This window comes from Meriones unguiculatus, chromosome 6, assembly GCF_030254825.1.
Source record: "Meriones unguiculatus strain TT.TT164.6M chromosome 6, Bangor_MerUng_6.1, whole genome shotgun sequence".
NCBI lineage: Eukaryota > Metazoa > Chordata > Mammalia > Rodentia > Muridae > Meriones > Meriones unguiculatus.
The window spans coordinates 49914531-49935483 of NC_083354.1; the positions used below are offsets into that span (position 1 = coordinate 49914531).

Consider the following 20953-nt stretch of genomic DNA (forward strand, 5'->3'; position numbering starts at 1 on the left):
CTTGCATTCCATGGATCTTCAGTTTTACACCCAGCTTTAGAGATGAGTCTGGCACAGTCCATATATAATACATATACTGTTCCCTTAATAATGAACTGTTTACCTGGGCACCAGAACAAAGAGTGGTAAATTATTCAGGTCACACCTCAGGTTTACAAGCCTGTCTGTCCCAAATGAAAATTACATGAAATCTAGGACAGGAAGAAGTAAACAGAGGTTTTGAAAAACCAAAAAAAAAAACAAAAAAAAAAGGGAAACCCACGTTTAAATATATACTTCCTTGGTTGCCTGTTATCTATCTCTTGGGCTATTTAGTGAGCTTAGACAAAAGGACATGGTCAAGCCATAAACAGTGTAGGTTGTGACTCTGCTTCAGAGTGAGGCCTTGCACCAATAGAAAAATAAACTTTTACTTCTGCTGGAATGTAGAATCTTGGAAATTGCCAAAAGGCTCCTGCTACAAGCAACCACACATGACCTTAGGTAGGGGGAAAAGCTGTTCTGAAAGGCCTAATCCAAAACCGCTTTTAAGAGGACTTGGCCTTGTCATTCTTCATAGGAAAATCTGAGCAATTAAAGAAAACTTGTGAGCAATTCTTCTTTTTAAATAAAACATCAAAGCCAGGCATGGTAGTAAATGCATTTACTTCCAGCACTTGGGAAGCAGAGGCAGACAGACAGTTAATATAGATCTCCTTGGTTGCCCTGCCTGGTCTAAAGTGAGACTCTGTCTCAAAACCCACCAAAACCCACTATCATTTAACAAATTAAAAGAACAAACTCTCAAGGTCAGCAGGAAAGGAAATAGTCTCCTTAAGCCTTTCCCAGGAACAACAACAGGATGACCACCACAAGCCTGATTTTGAATAGTTTATTAAAGGAAAGGTGAAGCATCAGTTTCAAATTGTACAAAAGGAAAAAAAAAAACTTCATATTGCAAATGTACAATTTACAGAATTACTAGCAAAACCAATCAAGGAGACACTGAAAATACAAAAATTTGATTGACTTCAAACCGAACTTGGAAACCCATTGGATTAGAGATTACGCCTTCTTTTGTTGTTGCATGGTAGTCTGTAACTGTAAGTCAGCATGTGCTGTTCACAGGAGACTGTCAAGCAAAGGGTTAGTCTGTGCTTATTCCAAGGCCCCTCAAAGTTGGGTCCCTGGCCAAGAATCATAGGCAGGCAGGGCAGAGGTGGACAGTCCATTCATTCCTGCCCCTTGAGTTCCAGTGAAGCTCACATTTCTAGGAGAGAGTGAGGCCCAAGATGTCTTAACTGGAGCCTAGGACTTGCTTGAGTTAGTAGGTAAAACATTTTTGGTGACCAAGTTTTTTTGTTTTTCTTTCCTCTGAACTGTACAAATGTTAAGAAAAATCTTGTGTACTAAAAGGATGAATAAAATCATCTGTTTTGCTTTCCCACACAAAAGATAATCATAGAGTTTACATACTTTTAAAAATGCTCTTCATTTTTGGTATAAAGGAAAAGCCTCTCAATTCTGTTGCAGTTATTTTAAAAACCAGCCTAGAAACAGCTGTGGATGGACTGGTTTGGAAATCTGGAGGCCTGTGTTAAAATTAGGAAACAGCTAAGTGGGTTTTTAAAAACAATAGCAAGTCATAAAAGTAAGCAGATTGTAACTCTAAACCACTGAAGACTGTCCTGAAGATTCAAAATTTCTTTTTCCAAAATAATTTTTCTTAATATGCACACTTAACACTGAAATGTAGCTGTAGTTCAAGGTAAGCTTAGGAACGCCACCCTCTAAGCACAGACCTCTATGCAGCACATACTTCTATGATTCGTAAACAAATTCACAAAATTAGTGGGTTGAGGGGCTATTAAGTGCATGGGAAGAAGACAGTTATGTTACACATCTTAAAATCACTTCTGAATGGCAAAGAAAATTTTCATGATTATAAGAAAACGGAAGTCTGTGTAACTTGACTTTGGCAGGGCATGAAACAAGTGGTAAAAACAGCGAGACTGATAACTTGAGAACCATTTTTGTTTTACTGAGAATACTTTATTTGCTGGTAGAAGTTGCTAAAAATGCACAGAACAAAGACCAATAGAAAATGCACTGTATTTGAATCTCCCTATTCTATATAAAATGAACGGTGTACAGCGTCTGTTGGAAAAATGGCTGCATGGACATTTATCTTATGCCCACTTATAAATAAAAATAAACCTTTTTATTCAAGAGTATATAAAATCTGGGAATTCACATCCATCCATAGAGGGTATGTGGTTTTTGGCAGAGACGCACGGTGTTAGAACTCTGTTTTAGCTTGTCCATGCTCTATTCCATCAATGTTTCTGTTTCACAAGGTCAACCAAACCCAGCAAGCTCCAAAAACACTCTTCGGCGATTAGAACGAGCTGCTTACTCAGAGTTTAATAAAAATGGTTAGCTTTTAAAACATAAAAAGGCAAAATGTTAAAACGGTTTTTAAATTGTACAACAGGAAAATAAAGTTAAAAATATTTTTTTTTTACTCAATGCTGAATTTTCATAAAACAGGTGTATAACAGTGTTTATTTTGACAGCTGTTTTAAAAATTTAAAATATCTTCCTCCTTTCAGAAAAACACACACACATCTGTACTGAGATAAGTCCAACATTAGAGTACAAATGATTTTTTTTTTTTTTTTTTGGTCAGTCTTTCCGAGGTGACATTCACCAACATTTCCATGGGTAACTGACATGCTGCTCTGTCACTGCAAAAGGGACCAACCTTTAATCATTTGATTACAAAACAAATCAGATCACATCCAAAGTGTTTCTTCCCCCGAACAAGCTATCACAGTATATAGGCCTCTAGCTCTAAATAATAGAGTTCCAGATTTGTAAATTTTCTTCAGACTTCAGAACATAGGCATTCCAAATCCCTAGAAAAATGAGAAATAAAATTATTTTATGTATCCCCAGGGCTAACGAACTACAAATAAAAAGCAGTAATGACTTGATATTTACTGAATCATCTTCTATGATAGCTGCAGAGTCAAAGAAGTCTGGCCTTAGCTCAGCTCTTTCTCGTCGATTTCTTGATGGGGGCTGAAAAGAGAATCATTTATTTTTTTCTGTGGATGAACTATACTAGTCACCAATATTTTTGACAGTACATAAACACATAGAAACAGTAAGTACAATTTAAAAAATACAGTGGTATCTGAATTGGCAAAAGACAAAGAGACTTTAATACTTTTTTTTTTTTTTTTTTTGAGACAGGGTCTTACTATGTAGCTATGTCTGGCCTAAAATTTGCTGTGTAGACCTAACCGGTTTCAGATTAACAGAGACCTTTCTACCTCTGCCTACCTATGGAGTGCTGAGATTAAAGGTATATGCCACTACTCCTGGCTTACTTTTGAATTTTTCTGTGTGTGGTACATGCCTGAGGAAAACAGAAGAGTTTGTTGGATTCCCTAGTGCTAGAATCACTGGCAGGAATGAGGTATCCAGTGTGGGTTTGGGGAACTGAACACAGGTCCTCTGGAAGATAAGCATCATACATAACTGCTTAGCCATCTCACTAGCCCCAAGACTTAAATTTTAACGAATAAACTGTGTATGTAAAGAATGTACTTATAATATACAAAATACCTTCCCTTTGATGATATCAAGTAATTACAAAAATGATGAATGACATGTTGAATATCTGTTATGTCTCCAAAGTAGGAAGAGGGAATCCTTTTGGGGAGGGAATAGGGCAGGAGAGTTCTATCAAAGGCTTTACCAAAACTTCATGATGGAAAATTCTAAACATACAAGGTAGAATAATACATGCTGCATTATGCCATCTTTGATTTATATGTTGAAGTGCTTACTCCTAGAACTTCAGAATGGGAGTCTATTTGAATACAAGGTCTTTTCTTTTAAAAGGGTTTAAAGTAGTAACAAACTGCAGTAAGGCAGGTGGGGGCTTCTAATCAAATGTCTGGTGGCCTAAGAAGGCGCAACCTTTTAGGACAGACAGTGGGGGAGTCTCTTTTCTCCTACCATGTGAATCTTGGAGTCAAGCTCAGCAGCAAGCAACTTTACCTGCTGAGCCCATAAAGACACTGGGAGAAGCCAGACATCTACAAGCCAAGGAGTATTCAACTGTTTCACTTGACTTCTGTCAATTTAAGTCAGTTGAGGCTGGTATTTGTTATGGCAGCTGTAGCCAACACTGGGAAAGCAGTATAATCAACATTAATCTACCAGGCAGTGTTAGCATTGTTAGCATCTGTTAGTGTTACCAGTGTTAGCATCTGTCAAATATCTGGTCAGTCTAATTTCACTGAGTATAATTCCTTCATGTCATTTCAGCTAAAACTACACTTTAGTGTTACCTATTACCAGTGACAGTTTAATTTTTTACTTGTTTTTGGTATTAAAGATTAAACCGAGGCACTTGGGCATCCTTTACAGGGTTGTACCATTGACCACAGTCCCAGCACTTTATATTTTGAGACAGTATCTCAGTATGTAGTTCAGGCTGATTTTGAACTTGTAATCCTTTTGTCTCAAACTCCCCTCCCTTCTGGAGTATTACAGGTGTGTATTAACGTGCTGGGCTGTACAATGAAAATTACTATTCATGAAACCATTTTGTTATCACCTTTAGCTTGCCTATATTCATCTTATCTCAAAAACGTTCTCTGTAAACTGAATATACAAGTTCCACATTCTACATCTGATTGTCACCACATACTGGAACACAGTATATATTGTCAGGTTCCAATTTAAAATAAAAGATGCCAAATATACAAGTTATGCCAAAAGATCAGGGGTGAGTCTTTTTGAAAGAAGAAAAATCGGCTTCTTTTTTTTTTTTGCCCCCTTTGGCTAGAATCCAAAGTATGATTGCTTAAAAACAGCCCTCAAAACCATATAAGTTCATTTTGATGCCCAATGATGGTCACCACTCCTCACCTAGACCTCCCTCTCTCTCACACACAGCAGTATAATTTTAAACTGCCCATTATTATAAAAGAAAAACAACAAAATTAACAAATTCCTTACCAAATCAATAACCATGGTGTCTTCAAATTCTTCATTCATGTCTTCTAACTGGCTCCGTGATGACATCATCACATCTTCAAAGATGGGCTCAGCATCTTCCTCCATTAGACCCCGACTGGTAAAAAAGGTATTCAGAAAGTAGTTGAGACTTGCCCAGATTCCAAGCTCTTTCTTAGATCACACACTTTCTAAATATGACCTATAGAGTACGGAAGTTTGATACTGAACTCTAAGAAAATTAGGATTATTCCCAACAAAAGGACCATTCCTTTGGTTCACTCAAATTTTCACTTCAACTTATCAGAAAGAAGAATTAACTTTAATAAAATATTTATAAATAAAACGAAGTATTTAGCTATGTATCAATTCCCTCCAAATTCTGTTCCCTCATATCTCAGTTTTGAAAATAAGGAACCCAAGACAGGTGTTTTAGAGCTTGGCTGTGAGGGTAAACCTGGAGAGGGGCAGCACTAGAGTCTGAACACAGAAGCTTTAAGAACCCAGGCCCTTATTGTCATTCTGTGCTGCAGAACAAATCCAGAACTCATCTTATTTAACCACTCAGAAGCAGAGACACTCAGGTGACCAGCACCATGCAGCTGCTATGTCCTTGTGATGCTCAATTTGACACTTACACAGCATGCCTTACTCCAGCTCTCACTTTCATGTAGTTCATTCCTGTTCTGTCCTTCCGATTCAAGTCTTCTAACTTCGGCTGGCCTAACCAAGAGATCTGCATCTGGGGACTGAGAGAATATTATTTATCTTGTGCAACAGATAATGTATACAAGGAATTAGCCTCATGCTAAAGAAGCCATGGTTGGCTAGCTAAATCTTCATGTAAAGAACTTAGATTTACCACTTTTTTTTTTCAAATAAAGTTGTTAAGCCTCCTTAACAAGTCTCCACAAGAAACAGGTTATGGTGCTCTTAATCCTCATACTATGTGTTAGTTTCATGCCCCCAATCTCTGTCAAGAGCATTTCCAGCCTTGTGTTTCAAGCTACTATACCATTTACTTGTGTACATACCTGGGCAGCAAGGCCCTAAAGAACACATAAGATGCTGGCTTGAGAGCTGAAAACTCTGTAGCATTAAAAAAAAAAAAGGATATAACATTTCCATAGTTATAAGGAAATAACTTAGAAGTCCTTATAACTTATATTTCCTTAGTGCTATGGAGTCAAATCTTCATTTGCATTCTACTTAAAGAAACATGGGAAATGGTATACATTTGCCCTCCTCCCTCCCCCCCATTTTATAGGAGGTAAATTTTAGAGGTACTGTAGATTAAAAAAATCTGTCACATGAAATTCTAAGTAGCTGTTGTGTCTTTTGGTGGTCACCACCGTGATAAGAACTCTTATCACAGGGCAGGAAAAGAAAGACAAGTCAGTGGCCAATGGCACTGATAAAGTTGGTAAAGTCAGGATAGCAAGGCATACTTATCTATGCTTATCCCTCTAGATCAAGAAAAGTCTGAATTTAGAGGAAAGGATATCCACAAGTGTTTGCAGACTTTGTATATACTACTTACTTTCCATTTGTGGCTTCATTTTTGTAAGATCTCACCAACAATGTGCTCAGTTTTTCTTAGTTGCACTTTAACAGAGGTTTTATGCTAAGAAAAGATATTTTTAGCACTTACTTGTGTAAAAAGTCTGGTTCAGAACCATGTTCAGACTCAGGTTCCTGGATCTGCTCTCCCATGGGGCGGCTGTTCTCTCTGAGCACAGTGGAGGTGAGCTGTGGGGTTGGCAAGGGTCCAGGAGTTGGAATCATTGTGTCAGTCCTATTTAGCCATGTGTTATCCAGACTTTCATCTGCAAAATTTCAGTTAAAGTGTCAAAATGTCAGAGGATGGAACAAACTCTGGTGGCAGTTATAACAGACTTGAAAAGCATGACTCTACAGTGAGACAACCTAGTTTATTTAATTTTACTATTATTTTTAAAAATAGTCTCATTATAGCCCAGGCTGGTCTCAAATTCACCATAAAACAAAGTCCCTGAATTCCCCAGCCCTCTTGTATCTATGTTGCAAGTACTGGGAATACAGGCATGTGCTGACATGCCCAGCTTACATTCAGTTTTTGTGGCTTTTTAAAAACAGGTCTCATGTAGCTTAGGCTGGCCTTGAACTCCTGATCTTCCAGCCTTAGCCTACTACATGCTGGAGTTAAAGGGATGGCTACCATGGTCAATTCCTAGCTAGAGTAAGGAGTTTAAATCCCAGTTTCACAACTCTCTTGTTTGATTTTGTATTATGTTAATCATTTCTTATAAAATTTCCCATACCTAAAATGAGGATATTAGTACTTAGCCTCCTCAACTACAGGGATTAAATGAGGTTATTATCTCATCAGAGGCCTCAAATCACACTGCCTCCTGTCTCCTGTATGTCTGAGGATTTATGTACCCTAGAAGGGGGAGAATAAGGTTAACCAGAACCCTCAGCAACTTTCCTTTGCTTATGGACCTACTGCCTGAGCCTACAAAGTGTCCCAGGTGGCAGCACTGAAGGCTGGCTGGCTTTTACAGAGGAGTCAGCAAAAGCTGTTAATACAAATGGACACTGATCACTAGAGAAGCTGCTCTTTCGCCAGGTTGTATGTGTGGGGATAGAGAAGCACATAGTTTTCATGCCTTTAAGTCTCTGTGGGGAGCCCGATTATCCTATCCAGCTTTTGTTTTGCTTTTAAATTTATTTTTATTTCACATGCATTGGTGTTTTGCCTGCATGTATGTCTATGTAAGGGTGTCATATCTTGGAGTTATAGACAGTTTGTGAGCTGCCATGTGGGTAACAGTCAGTGCTCTTTTTTTTCACTTTTTAAAATTAAATTTTAATTTTTTATATTAGGGCTGGAGAGATGGCTCAGAGGTTAAGAGCACTGTCTGCTCTTCCAGAGGTCCTGAGTTCAATTCCCAGCAACCACATGGTGGCTCACAACCATCTATGAGATTCGGTGCCCTCTTCTGTCATGCAGATGTATACGCAAAATAGAGCACTCATATGTAAAATAAAGAAATAAAAAAAATTAAAAAAAAAAGGAAAGCACAGGATTAAAAAAAAATTATATTACTTACAGTTTATTCACTTTGTATCCCAGCTGTACCCCCCTCCTTCATTCCCTCCCAACCTTACCCTCCCCCCCATCAGCTCCTCCCATGCCCCTCTCCAAGTCCACTGATAGTGGAGGTTCTCCTCCCTTTCCATCTGACCCTAGCCTATCAGGTCTCATCAGGACTGGCTGCATTGTCCTCCTCTGTGGCCTGGGAAGGCTGCTAGTGCTCTTTAACTACTCTACAGACGGTCCTATCCAGCTTTTAATTACATTCTCATTTAATGTTGAGGAAATAGTAATCATTTCTGTTTACTTCAAATTTAATCCTGACTACAAGTGATGTGTCATGTGTATGTTTTATGCCCGCCCCCCCGACTCCCATGCTGCTTTTCAAAGACTGGAACAGACAAACATCATCTGTAGACCTAAACCATCCTAATAAAATTATGTATTAGTTTTACCTATAAAACATGAATCGCCTTGGTTTCTCTCCCTCTAATAAGTCTGAGATGTGTCTGCTAGGTTCATTTACCAACAGTGTTTCTCAGGTTTTTATAATCTGTCAGACACTCACGCACATCCTGGACTGGCCCTTCTGTTCCTAAAAATACTTATCTATTTGGTTAAGGTCATTCTATCGATGCTCATTTCTGAATATCTTTTATCTTATTTCTTTACTAAGAAATATGTTTAATCACCTCACATTATTTTTATTTGGCATTTATTCTAAGCTTTTTATTTTCGAACACATTTAACATTTTTTTGGTTAAAAGACTGGTATCATTTAGTTTCTTAAGCTGGTAAAAATCATGTTAGCTCTCTATTTTGTTATCTGCAAATGTGATTACTACTTCTATCAAATCATTCTGGAGCCTCCTGTTCTTTGGCTCAGAGAACTGACCAAGCTAAATTCAATTGCCTATCCCTTTCCTTGTCTCATTTGCACTGAGTTCCTTTGATTAATTCTTAGCTGTAGCATTTAGTCCAGTTTTTGTGAAGGTTCCCAGTAGAGACTTAATTACCTTAGGAGCTTGCTCTCCTTGATTACATCTTCTAACCTTTTAAAGATTCTTCAGTGGTGGGGGCTAGAGAGAGGGCTTAGTGGTTTAGAAACTCTGACTGCTCTTCCAGAGGACCCCAGTTCAGTTCCCAGCATCCATATGGCAGCTCACAACTTTCTCTAACTCCAGTTTCAACGAACAGGTCTAACACCTCACACAGACACAGATACAAGCAAAATACCAATGAACATCAAATAAAAATAAGTCATTAAAACAAACATGTGGTAAGAATTTAGAACCTGTTTCCTACTAAGATTACAGTTGAGAAAAGTATGAATGGGGAAAAAAGGAGAAGCTAATAGAGGTTGTGACAAAAGCTATTTTCGAAGGAAAACAACGGGAAATATTGTTTGGAGTAAAGTCCAGGGTCTTCAAGCATAAAGACAGGGTTTAATATGTACATATACATACATACATTTATGTATATGTATGTATATATATAGGTATTTTTTACTAAATGTATCAAAGCTTGAAATATGAAGGACATCTCAAAGCATGTTGAGACGTTGCTAAACTTTAACATTAAAGAAGCATTACTATGGGATCTTGGGAACATTCTGAAAAAGCACCAATATTTACTGGATGCTACTTATAGGTCAAGTACTGTGCTCAGTAACATGTGTGCTGTGTTTTATTGGAAACACCTCATTTAATATTCACAGTAACTGAGACTACGTACTCTAGATATCCTTTCACCTGATTATCTATTAAAACTCAAAAAGGGTTAAGGTAACATGTCCAAAAGTCATATGGCTGACAATGAGAAAACCAGGTTTGAAATATGAAACTGGCTTTAAAGTTTGCTCTTTGTCAATATTCAGTATCTTCTTGATAAGGAAAGGAACATTAGGTTTACATTATAGTTATATGTGCCAGAGTTCAACAAACCTCTGGTAAGATACTTTTCTTTAGGCAGCAGAGGTTCAGTGCTGATAACTGAACAGGAGTTATGAGAGCTCATCAGGAAAAGCACAGGGAAGGCAGAGCTATCTGAGATATAAACATGTTTACTCTGAATCAGCCCTTGGTAGGCTTCAGAGAGTTATTTTAACAGTGCAATTTTAGTCTTTTTTTAAATATGGGAATACATACTGATCAGATTTTCATGATAACTCAAGTCCTTATTCCCTACAGTCTAAGAAGGTATATTATAATTCAGATCTGACCACCACTGTCTTGTAGCATAAAAATAACTTCTTAACCAATGACAGAACTATAAGGTAATTTAGTGTGTTCAATTTGTTTCAAAGGTATACTCTCAGATTATCACAGTCCTCTACTAGTAAGATGAATTGGGGTGGGGGAGGGGGAAGAAACTAACTCATGTAGCTCAGGCTGACCTCAAATTTGTTAAATAGCTGAGGATGTGAACTCCAGACCCTCCCAAGTTTTGGGATTACAAGCATGTATACCACACTCAGCTTAAGATGAGCTGTATTTTATTTTTTTAAACCTTACCTTGCATATTTTGAGGTATATTTTAATACAATACTGACTTTTATCTTAAAATTTAATGTATTACAGCCACTTTACTTCATCTTTTTCTCTGTGTCTTCTGTATTGTTTCATCATGTTTCTTTTCTGCCTCACTCAGTAGATCCAACCTTTGTCCTTGGATATTTCAATTGATAGCAAATGTCTAATGACATCATGTGCCTACAGCATCTTGTTTCAATAAATCACTTGCTACTTTACCTCTGTAAGTCAGGAAAACTAGAAGACTTACCTTCTACTCGTTTTCTGTGCAGTGGAGGTCTTCCTTTCTTACTCCTTACTGAGGATGTTTTACTGCTGCTACTTCCACTGTTTACAGACATTCTATCGTCTTCACCTCCAGTGACTAATGAATTTCTATAGGAGATGAGTGGAAGCCACACATCCTCCCTCCTTTCCATCATCTGTTCAGTGAGGAATTTCTCTAGATATGAATGACTGCAAAACACAGAGAGCAGCAATGACTTTCATGTCAGCACTTCACATGTCACTCAGTTTTGCTTTACACTCCTGCAGTCCTTTGAAAGGGAGGTATACACTAGTAAGGGTGCGTGTGTGTACACTTTTCATTTGCTTTTGAGTTTCTTTAAAAGTATTCAAATGGGGTCAGGATTTCAGGAAAGCTAGAGTGAGGAATTTGGCATATCCTTTTCCTAGCATAACCTTTCAACTGGGAAAAGTTTAAGTCAATAATTTAACATCTGCAAATTATTCTAAGGAGATATGGCAAACAAAAAATATTTATCCAAGAAAATGTATTTGGTAAGTCCTTGAGCAACACTTTCCTTTGGACCAGGCAAAGATGGGTCTTAAACCATAGGTTCGGCGGCAGGCCTGTTAGTGCAGAGCAAAGAAGCGGCTCATGAAGAAGTGGGTTCAAAGGCCTACCCAACAGCCAAAGTCATGCGGCAGCACTGGGCCAGTCTAAAGTATAGCAGATTCTCACACACACAAACAAAAAGTCCATGCTCGTCATGAAAACAAAAAAATATAAATGTCAGGACAGCATGTTTCCTATCAAACCCACTAATCTTATAAAAGTGTTCTCTGAGAACTCCCAGGACATGGAATTTAAAATGCATACACTTTATCAAAGAATTCAAGAAACTTAAAGGAGACACAAGGAAGATTTCATTAAACTTGAATAAAAACAACAACAACAACAACAAAAAAAAAAAAAAAAAAAAAACAAAAAAAAAACACAAGACCTGATTGGGGTCCAAGAACATACAACTACATTGTTGAACGAAATGATGAAAATAATTCAGAATTTGAAAACTGATTTCAATAAAGTGATAAAAATTGAAGAGCACAAGCTGAAATGAGGATGGAATTGAAAAATCCAACATTCTCATTAGAAAATGCAGGGAAAGCAAAAGATAGACCATAATGACCTGAAGATAAAGCAGAGAACACATAAGCAAAGCATATAAAAAATTAAAAAGAATGGGAAAGGAACATGTTAGAAATGTGGAACACCATCAAAAGACCCAAATCTCTGAATTATAGGCATAGATGAAGGAGTAGAATCCCAGGACTATGGCATATACCAGATCTTTAGGAAGATCAGAGAAGAAAACTCCCTCAAACTAAAGAAAGACATATATTTATACAAACACAAAAAAGTACACAGAAACCCAGGTAGACAAGACTACAACAACTCTCTCTAAGGCATATTATAGTTAAAGCCCTAAATATACAGAACAGAGAAAAAAAATGCTCAGTTGGGTGTGGTAGCACATGGGGATCTCTGTGAGTTTGGGCCAACCTGGTCTACAAAGTGAGTCCAGGACAGCCAGGGCTTGTTACACAGAGAAACCCTGTCTTGAGAACCAAAAGAAAAAAAAAAATGATCAGTGCTACAAGAGGAAACCAACCAACCAACCAAAAAACCAAACACAAGACACATTTAAAAGATACCCCATTAGAATAATAGCTGTTCTCAATGGAAACTCTAAAAAACACAAGAGGCTGGAGACAGTCCAAGTTCTAAAAGACTGCAACTGTCAACCTAGCCTCCTGTTCCCAATAGAACTATCTGCTATACTTGAAGGAGAAAGGAATAACACTCCATGATTAATACACAGCAAAGAAACACAAAACAGTATACCAGAATACCAGATCTTTCATCAGTAACCTTAAAAGCCAGGAAGACACAAAATTATATATTTCAAGCTCTGAAAGTAAATAACTATCAACCAAAATAACCACACCTTGTAAAACTATCACTTAAAATTTATGGATAGGGCAGGTGAGATGGCTCAGTGGACTGAAAATCAGAGTTCAATTTCCAGGATTCACTTTGTGGAAGAAGAGAACCAGCTATTTCAGGTTGCTCTCTAACCTCCATATGTATTTTGGCATGTACATGTAAATACATACACAAAATAAAGTATGGAGAAATAAGAACATTTCTTGAGAAGCCCAAGTTAAGGTAATTCATAACTACTAGATCTGCAGAACGTTCAATCCAAGAGAACACAGGAAAGAATACATTTCATAAGAGATCAGGTGAAAATTAGGAAAGCAGACACACCAAACCTCATGCATGCAAAGGGATCAAGAACAAGTGAAAGAATCTGCTGTATTTTAGCAGACCATAAGGACTATTTTGACAAAGACAGCAAGTTACTAGCCTAAAAACTGTTTTGAAACAAGAAAAGGATGCCCACTTTTACCTTCTGTACTCAAACAGACCCAGTCAAAACAATCAGATAAGAGAATAAAATAATGAACATTCAAATTGGAAGTTGTCAAATTGTCTTTGCAGATGATATAACCTTATATATATGAAACTCAAGACTTTTATCATAGAACTATTACTAATAAATGAACCAAGAAAACCATAAAACATTGATGAAAAATTTAAAAACGTACAAAAGACATTTGCATTTAATAATTAGAAAGATCAATGTTATTAAGAGGTCCATACTACTTAAAGGGACCTATAGTTATTAACACAATCTTTAGGAAAATATCAGTAGCATTTTTCATAATATTAGAAATAAATCCTAAAAATTGTATGAGAAGATAAAACACTCCAAACAGTCAAAGCAATCTTCTGAAAATGACAAGGCCATATCATTTGCAAAAGCTGCATGACATTAAGTCAGTTACAATTCCAACATGAGGGAGCTGTTCACAAGATCCTACCCCTTGCTGAGGAGCTATTGGCAGTGATGGCCACTGAAGGAAGAGGGGAGTCACTTCTTTTTAAAGAAAACGAAAGAAGAAAGAGAAGGAAAAGGACAGGAATTGGGAGGGTTGTAGAATAAATATAATAAAAATCCACAGTATATATTTGCATGAGATTTCTTTATAAAAATACCTTAAAAAAACCTTACCAAAATAGAAACAAAACCAATCAAACAAAAAATTTATTTTCAAACCTTTCCTTTTCATCAATACTTAACATTTATCGCCCTTTACCATATTATCCCATTTTAGCGCTGAACCCATCTTATTTTGTTAGCCTACATATTTATGTTTGTTCTCCTACAAAAAGATATTCGCTTTATAATATCAAATGACTTTATTATGGGCATACTAATAGTTTTTGAGCAAAATGAAGATAATATATTTCTTACAACTATTATTTCTATTTATTTTTATTTACATGCTCAAATTTATTATAAATAATTCATCTTCCTACTGGCTTAGAAATTTGGTGATTTTATAGCAGCATTCTCTTTAGAAGTTTTGGGCTTTGTTCTATTTTCTGAAAGTATTTTGAAAAGGGTAGACTACTTTAGGCTGTTTTTAATTAATTTTGGTAGGACAGTGCAGCGAATTTTTTGCTACACAGCCAAGGACAGTGCAGGGACTTTCCTGCCTTAGGCTCTTGAATGCTGGTACTGCAAGTGGTGCTGTAGCAGAGATGTACATAAGATGACAGAAAATAAAACTAGAATTAATGGAAAAGTACATATAAAGTAATTAGTCAGTGTTCATATGTCTTGAACTATAGAAGAAATTTTCAGTTACTTCATTTCATCTTATAACTGGGTTTTTATTACTACTACTTGAGCCTAAATTATCAATAGTAGTGATAAAAATATTCAAGTTGCAATGCTGCCATTTAATAATCACTTCTGTTGGTATGTTCAACTTACACAGTCTTCTTGTCCTGTCGAAGAAGTTTAGAAGAAAATTCACTTAGTACTTCAAGAAAAGCCAGATTGGGAGGTGGATATTCTTGTCCTTTCTGATTCTGGTATTTAAAGGCAAACTCTATTCCATCCCTGAATTTAAAGAAAATAACATTTTAATTTAATTTTTTCAGGTAGTGTAGTTGTCTCAAAAAGCAAAAACTATTAAAAAGTTTGGAAACATAGTGAGGTTCTTGAAGTTAACAAAGTTTGCTAAACTCAGCAAAACAATAGAATTTTATGTCATTTGTCTATATTTAACTTTATTATTTACAGTACAAGTCTCTAAGTTGTAAGAGAAAAGAAGCTACAAAGAAACAATGCCATATCCCCAACGTATTTTTTAGGGGTAATACAAAACCTTAGCTAGAAACTGGACTGGCAGTAACTGGGAGTTATTCAACTGTACCAAGCAGTTCTGTGAAACTAAGATTTCCTGTTAGTCATTTGTGTGTGTCTGCAATGATCGGAGTGAGAATATTTCCCAAAGGTTTAGAGATTTGCAAAGCTGGTCTCCAGTTGGTTTAGGAGGTATTAAACCTCACCAGGAGCTTCTAAAAGAGTACCGCATCTTTTTAAATCCACATGTCCTACAACACAGTCTCACTTACAGGCCAAAGGATAGGTTACTAAACTCTCTCCAACCCCAGATAGGGTTTATCAGTGTAACTGTCCTGGCTGTTCTGGATTAGAGGCGTGTGCTACCATACTCTCCCAAAGCTCTCCTCTTTATACTATATAAAATGGAAAAAACACCCACAGGTGGTTTATGGAAGCTTTTGCAAAGTAAAATATTACTATGTAATTTCATTAATACCCTAAGATCACATAGTTTGAAAATTCTATTATTTGTTATTTTAAAAATGGGTTGAATAACAGTTATTTATTTCTATTTCAGCAAACCAGTTCTGAAGAACAGAAAGTGTTTATCTCACTTGTGAAGTGTGGCAACTGCTTCTCGGGTCTTGATCTGGTCCAGGCCAAATGTAAGGGCAAAACGACGTGCTAGTTCTTTAATCCCACTAACGTGGGCAGATGTCCTATCCAGATTAGGACCTTGTTCTTGCACAAGTTCATTAAACAACTGGTGAAATAAATTAAAAACAAAACAAAACCTTACAACTTAGAAATGTTTGAAATTTTATTTACTTTTAGAATAGGTAATATTAATTAAAGTAAAAAGGGCATAAGGTACCATAGAACTCAGTAGCACCACAGTCTAGTACATGCTGTATAGTTTAACAATAACATTTAAACAATGTATTTTAAAATGGAGAAAGAAGATATGTTTAGCACCTACCAACATGATATAAAGGGTTCAGAACATTTTTCCCTGTTTATATTATAGGTCAGAATATCATGTAAGTATTCATGTATAGTTGAATAAGAGGATAGATATATTTTCAACAACGAAATACACTCAAAAGATCTTAAGTTGGTTATTTTACAAATTACATATATGCCATTCGTTCTATTAAAGTAAAAACAAAACTTCAGAGCACTAATAATATTAAAGCACTTATTATCCCATTACTAAATCTAGATACTAAATTGTGCTTGTATAAATCTACTTTCTGGGTTAGGGATATTTAGTGTCCAGACTTGTCTAGAGCCTTTCCCTCCTGTCATTCTGACAGGAACTTATTTACATTTGTTTTCTTCACTCTGAGTCTCTGGTAACCACCAGTATACTCTCAATTTCTTACTTCACACACATCACACCCACCTACCTGAGAGAGAGCCTGTTTTCAGTTGTGCTGACTATCTCTGCAGTCTTCAGTAACACATTGCCTGAACTATGTACTACGCTGTAACTAGTTGAAGTGGTTCATCCACAGATTTTCAAATAAATGTAGGAAATTATTTATAAAATCTTAAAATTCAAAATGTTTTTAAAGACAGTGATATATAATAGCCTTAAATTCTAAAAATCTGAACATTTCCTATATTAATTTATTCATAGTATTCTATAACCGGTGCCATACTACTTATTTTACCTTAATTCTTGCTTTATTTGTTTCCTTAATTTGCAAAATATTTTCAGTGGGCACAGTGGTGCATATACCCAGTTTCAGCTATCTGGGAGGGTGAAACAGGAGGATTGCTTAGCCCAGTTTAGACAACACAGTGAGATACTGTCTTAAATCCAAATAAAAATAAAATTAACTACTTCAGAGTATCAGCTTATTTAACTTACTCAATATATACAGTATATTTTCGTCTCATTGATAACCCTCCCTTAAACTTTTTCTTTTGAGATAGGGTCTCACTGTATAATCCTAGTTGTCCTGGAACTTGCTATGTTTGTCAGGCTGGCCTAACACTTACAGGGTTCTGCCTGTTTCTGCCTCCCAAGTGCTGGAATTAAAGGCATGTTACCATGCTCAGCAAGTTAAATACTTTTTACTTTTAATTTAAAAATTATTTTTGAGACCGGGTCTTGATTAGCCTTGAACTTGCTCTGTATACCAAGCTGACCTTGAACTCATAGAGAAGATATCTGTCTACCTTTGCCTCCCTAGTGCTGGGATTGAAGGTGTATGTGAACATGCCTAGAAAATGATTATTTCTTAAATTTTCTAATATGACATTTCCTTTGGTCCAAGAGTCAGTTACCTTAAGATTTCATCTACTTAAGATGTGAATCACACTTTGTATTTAAAAAAAAAAAAAATGAGATAATTAGCATAGAGAAGTTTTATCTATTTCCCCTCACAAGTTTCTTACCTGTTGCAAACTGAGAATGAGGGTCTTAGCACACTGAATTTTATCAATCTGCCTGGTTTTACTCAGTGTTTCCTTAATGATATCACCATAGTCATTGTAATACTGTGAGATAAAAAGAAAACATAGTTTAGAATTAGAAAATTGCATGGTAGGAATGCATTGGTGAAAGAGAAGGTAACTATCAGTCTTCTTCACCTTGAAAAGGAGAGTTAAATGGTATTGTTTACATAAAGATTTGATATTTAAGATGATTATAAAGTTAACTAAAAAAAACCAAACCAAGCCAAAAAAAAAACCAACACAACAACAACAACAACAACAACAACAAAACCAGCTAAAAATACCAGGAGCAGCCAGGGAGTGGTGGCACATGTCTTTATACAAGTTTGCAAAAAAGAAAATGCTCCCTCTGATTTGAAAACAAAGTATGTATACTGGGGAAGTTCTGTTGGTTCTTGGCTATGCCTGACTGGTCAGACCATTAACAATTCTGAGTAGTAATTTTTACATGATTAGGAAATGGAGCTTATAGAAAAAAGAGCAGACAGCAAAGTGTTAGGAACTCATACTATATGGAATAATTAATGGTACAGACTGATAAAGAACTTAAGTACATTTACCAAAGTGATAAACTTCACAAAATTACCAACCATTCACTGGTGAAAGCCAATAACTTAAGCTTCAGTTATCCATTCATTTTAATTACCTATTTCTCTACCATATAGGAAGGAGGAAAATATAAAACAATACCTTCATGTAGTGTTTAAAGATGTCTGCAGCTGCATGCATGTCAACAATATCATAAATGATAAGTTTGCTGAAGGCAGCAAGTAGGTTCCTTCTTTTATGTAAGGCTTCAATTTTATTAGCTTCATCTTCTTCATCACCCTCTAGCCACAGAAAATTAAGTGGTTATGAATTTAGTTTGTTTATGCAGAGAATCTGTAGAATTGAAAACTAGCTGAATATTAATTCTGATTTATTTATCTATTTATCTAACATGCTGTGCTTGGAATCAAATCTGGGTTTGCATATACTAGGTAAACGCTCTACTAATGAGCTGCAATCCTAGCCAATTAAGTTTCAAATGGGATGAAGACATTCAGCTTATTACTTCAGAATATATAGTAGGAACTAAGATCCCTTTCTTCTAGGGACTAAGGTAAACTATAAAGACATTGTTTTTTTTTTTTTTTTTTCTTACAATTTCTGCATTTCTTATGTGGTAATATATTACCACAGAGAAGAAATTTTTGAGTTTTTTTTTTTTTTTTGAAATGGAAATGTATGGAATAGTCCATTTTTGGTGCTTGTCCTACATATGATTACATAATTGGTCAGAAATTATATATACAAACACATATGTTTCTTTCTTTCCTTTCTTTCTTTCTTTCTTTCTCTCTCTCTCTCTCTCTCTCTCTCTCTTTCTTTCTCTTTCATTCCCTTCCTTCCTTCTTTATTTTTTATTTTTATTTTTTTTGAGACAGGGTTTCTCTGTGTAGCTGTAGTTGTCCTGGATTTACTTTGTAGACTAGGCTGGCCTCAAACTCACAGAGATACACCTGCCTCTGACTCCCCAAGTGCTGGGACTACAGGTGTGCGCCTCCGTGCCTTGTTACATTTACTTATTTTATGTATGTATTTGTGTCTATGTGAGTATATGCCATACGTGCACAGGCCCCCTCCTGGGTATAGGTAACTGGTATAGTGAGCTGCCTGACATGGGTGCCAGGAACTGAATGTGGGTCCTCTAGAAGAGCAGCAAGTACTCTTAAATACTGAACTCTCTTTAGCCCCAAATAAAATATATTTCCATTTTTAATTTAAAAATAATTAACTTTGCTGAGCATGGTGGTACACACCTCCAATCCCAGCACTTAGAAGGCAGAGGCAGGTAGATGTCTGAGTTTGAGGCCAGTTTGGTCTACTAAGTGAGTCCAGGATAGTAAGAGACAGAAAAACAAACAAACAAACAAACAAACAAACAACCCAAAAACCTACCCCCTCAAACAAACAAAACCCAAAACCACCCCTAAACAAAACAAAATTATTATATTTTATGTGTGTATTTGCCTGCATGTATATGCGCACCATGTGTTTGACTAGTATCCAAGGAGGTCAAAAGAGCATATAGAATCCCCTGACACGAGAATTCCTGACAGCTGTGAGCTGCCATGTAGGTGCTAGGAATTAAACCCAGGTCCTCTGGGAGAACAGCAGGTTCTCTTACTCACTGAGCCACCTCCAGTCCCCACGAAAATATATTTTCAAAAGTTTGTAGAAACATTCCAATTCACAACGAAGACTCTCTTTTCCACAATGGTCTATTTGTAATCCTAGAAAAAGTTGCTCTCAAAGATCTGGATAGCATCTGTGACTCTAATGACACTCTCACATCCTGGTCTATTGTTATCTGGGATTAGTCCTTCACAGAATTTACTGTGTAGCCCAGGCAGAGCTGAATTGTCAGTTAGCAGGGATTATGCACAACTACCACACCCTATTTTTAAAAAAACAGAAAAATCTCTTAAGTTTTAGAATTAGATTTATCCCACTCTACTCTGCTTCTTTTGAGGTTGACAAGGTGAAAAAAGCCCTAAGTACCCATGCTTTGGTTTTCCTCATCTTGATCAATGAAAACGTGATCCATCACAAAACTGAGGAGTTCAGACTGGAGTCCAGTATCTGGATTAAACACCAAAGGCTGAAGGCCCTCTCTGCCACCTGTCATTAACTGGTGGCTAAAAATCATTAAAAGATCACAGAGCAGCATGAAAGCCTGCAATGCAAAGAGAATTCATTAGCAGAATAGTGCACGAATACAGGAGTATCTATTAGTATATGAAAATAGGCATATCTGCAAACCAAAGTAATAGGACTAACACCACAATAAAAACCACAAGAATTTAAGTTCCAACTTTTCACATTTTTTCTCATTAGATGACATTTTTTCTCATTTGACAGTGGTTACATTGAAGACATTATTTTCTAAATCTATTTTTTTTTAAGTTGAATGTATTTACTAAAGAACAGCTGACAGAAATTTTGGCTTGAATTAAAAAAAGTTCAAGCAGGCATGGTGGCACAAGCCTTTAATCTCAGCACTCAGTACAGGCTGGTGGATTTCTGTGAGTTCAAGGCCAGCGTGGTCTACATAGCAAGTCCAGGACAGTCAAGGCTACATAAAAAAACTCTGTCTCAATAAACAACAAATAAATAAATAAATAAAAAGTTTAACTCTGGTAATATAGGAGTGATTAAGAGATGACACTAGAAATCAATTATACATGACTTAAGTAGTAAACATACCCTATACGATAAATTACAATTCAACAAATTATAATGTAGTGCTCAAAACTTAAGCTACTATTTAGATTAAAAAAAATTAATACAAAATGTTTTAGAACTAGGATTTAAATTAGATTCAAACCAGTATATAT

General features: G+C 36.2%; 1 protein-coding gene across 1 annotated transcript in view; it reads right to left on the reverse strand.

Annotated features, from left to right (window-relative positions):
- Positions 1-856: 856 nt before the first annotated feature.
- Positions 857-20953, reverse strand: part of Stag1 (STAG1 cohesin complex component) — a 288399-nt gene continuing 268302 nt past the window's right edge. The window contains exons 24-34 of the mRNA XM_060385437.1: positions 20118-20292; positions 18264-18403; positions 17514-17615; positions 15722-15870; positions 14751-14879; positions 10871-11076; positions 6665-6839; positions 5652-5762; positions 5017-5131; positions 2983-3063; positions 857-2897 (exon numbers count right to left, since the gene is read on the reverse strand). Of these exons, the coding sequence (XP_060241420.1) occupies positions 2874-2897; positions 2983-3063; positions 5017-5131; positions 5652-5762; positions 6665-6839; positions 10871-11076; positions 14751-14879; positions 15722-15870; positions 17514-17615; positions 18264-18403; positions 20118-20292 (1407 nt within the window). The 3' untranslated portion in view covers positions 857-2873. The remainder of the gene's footprint in view (positions 2898-2982; positions 3064-5016; positions 5132-5651; positions 5763-6664; positions 6840-10870; positions 11077-14750; positions 14880-15721; positions 15871-17513; positions 17616-18263; positions 18404-20117; positions 20293-20953) is intronic.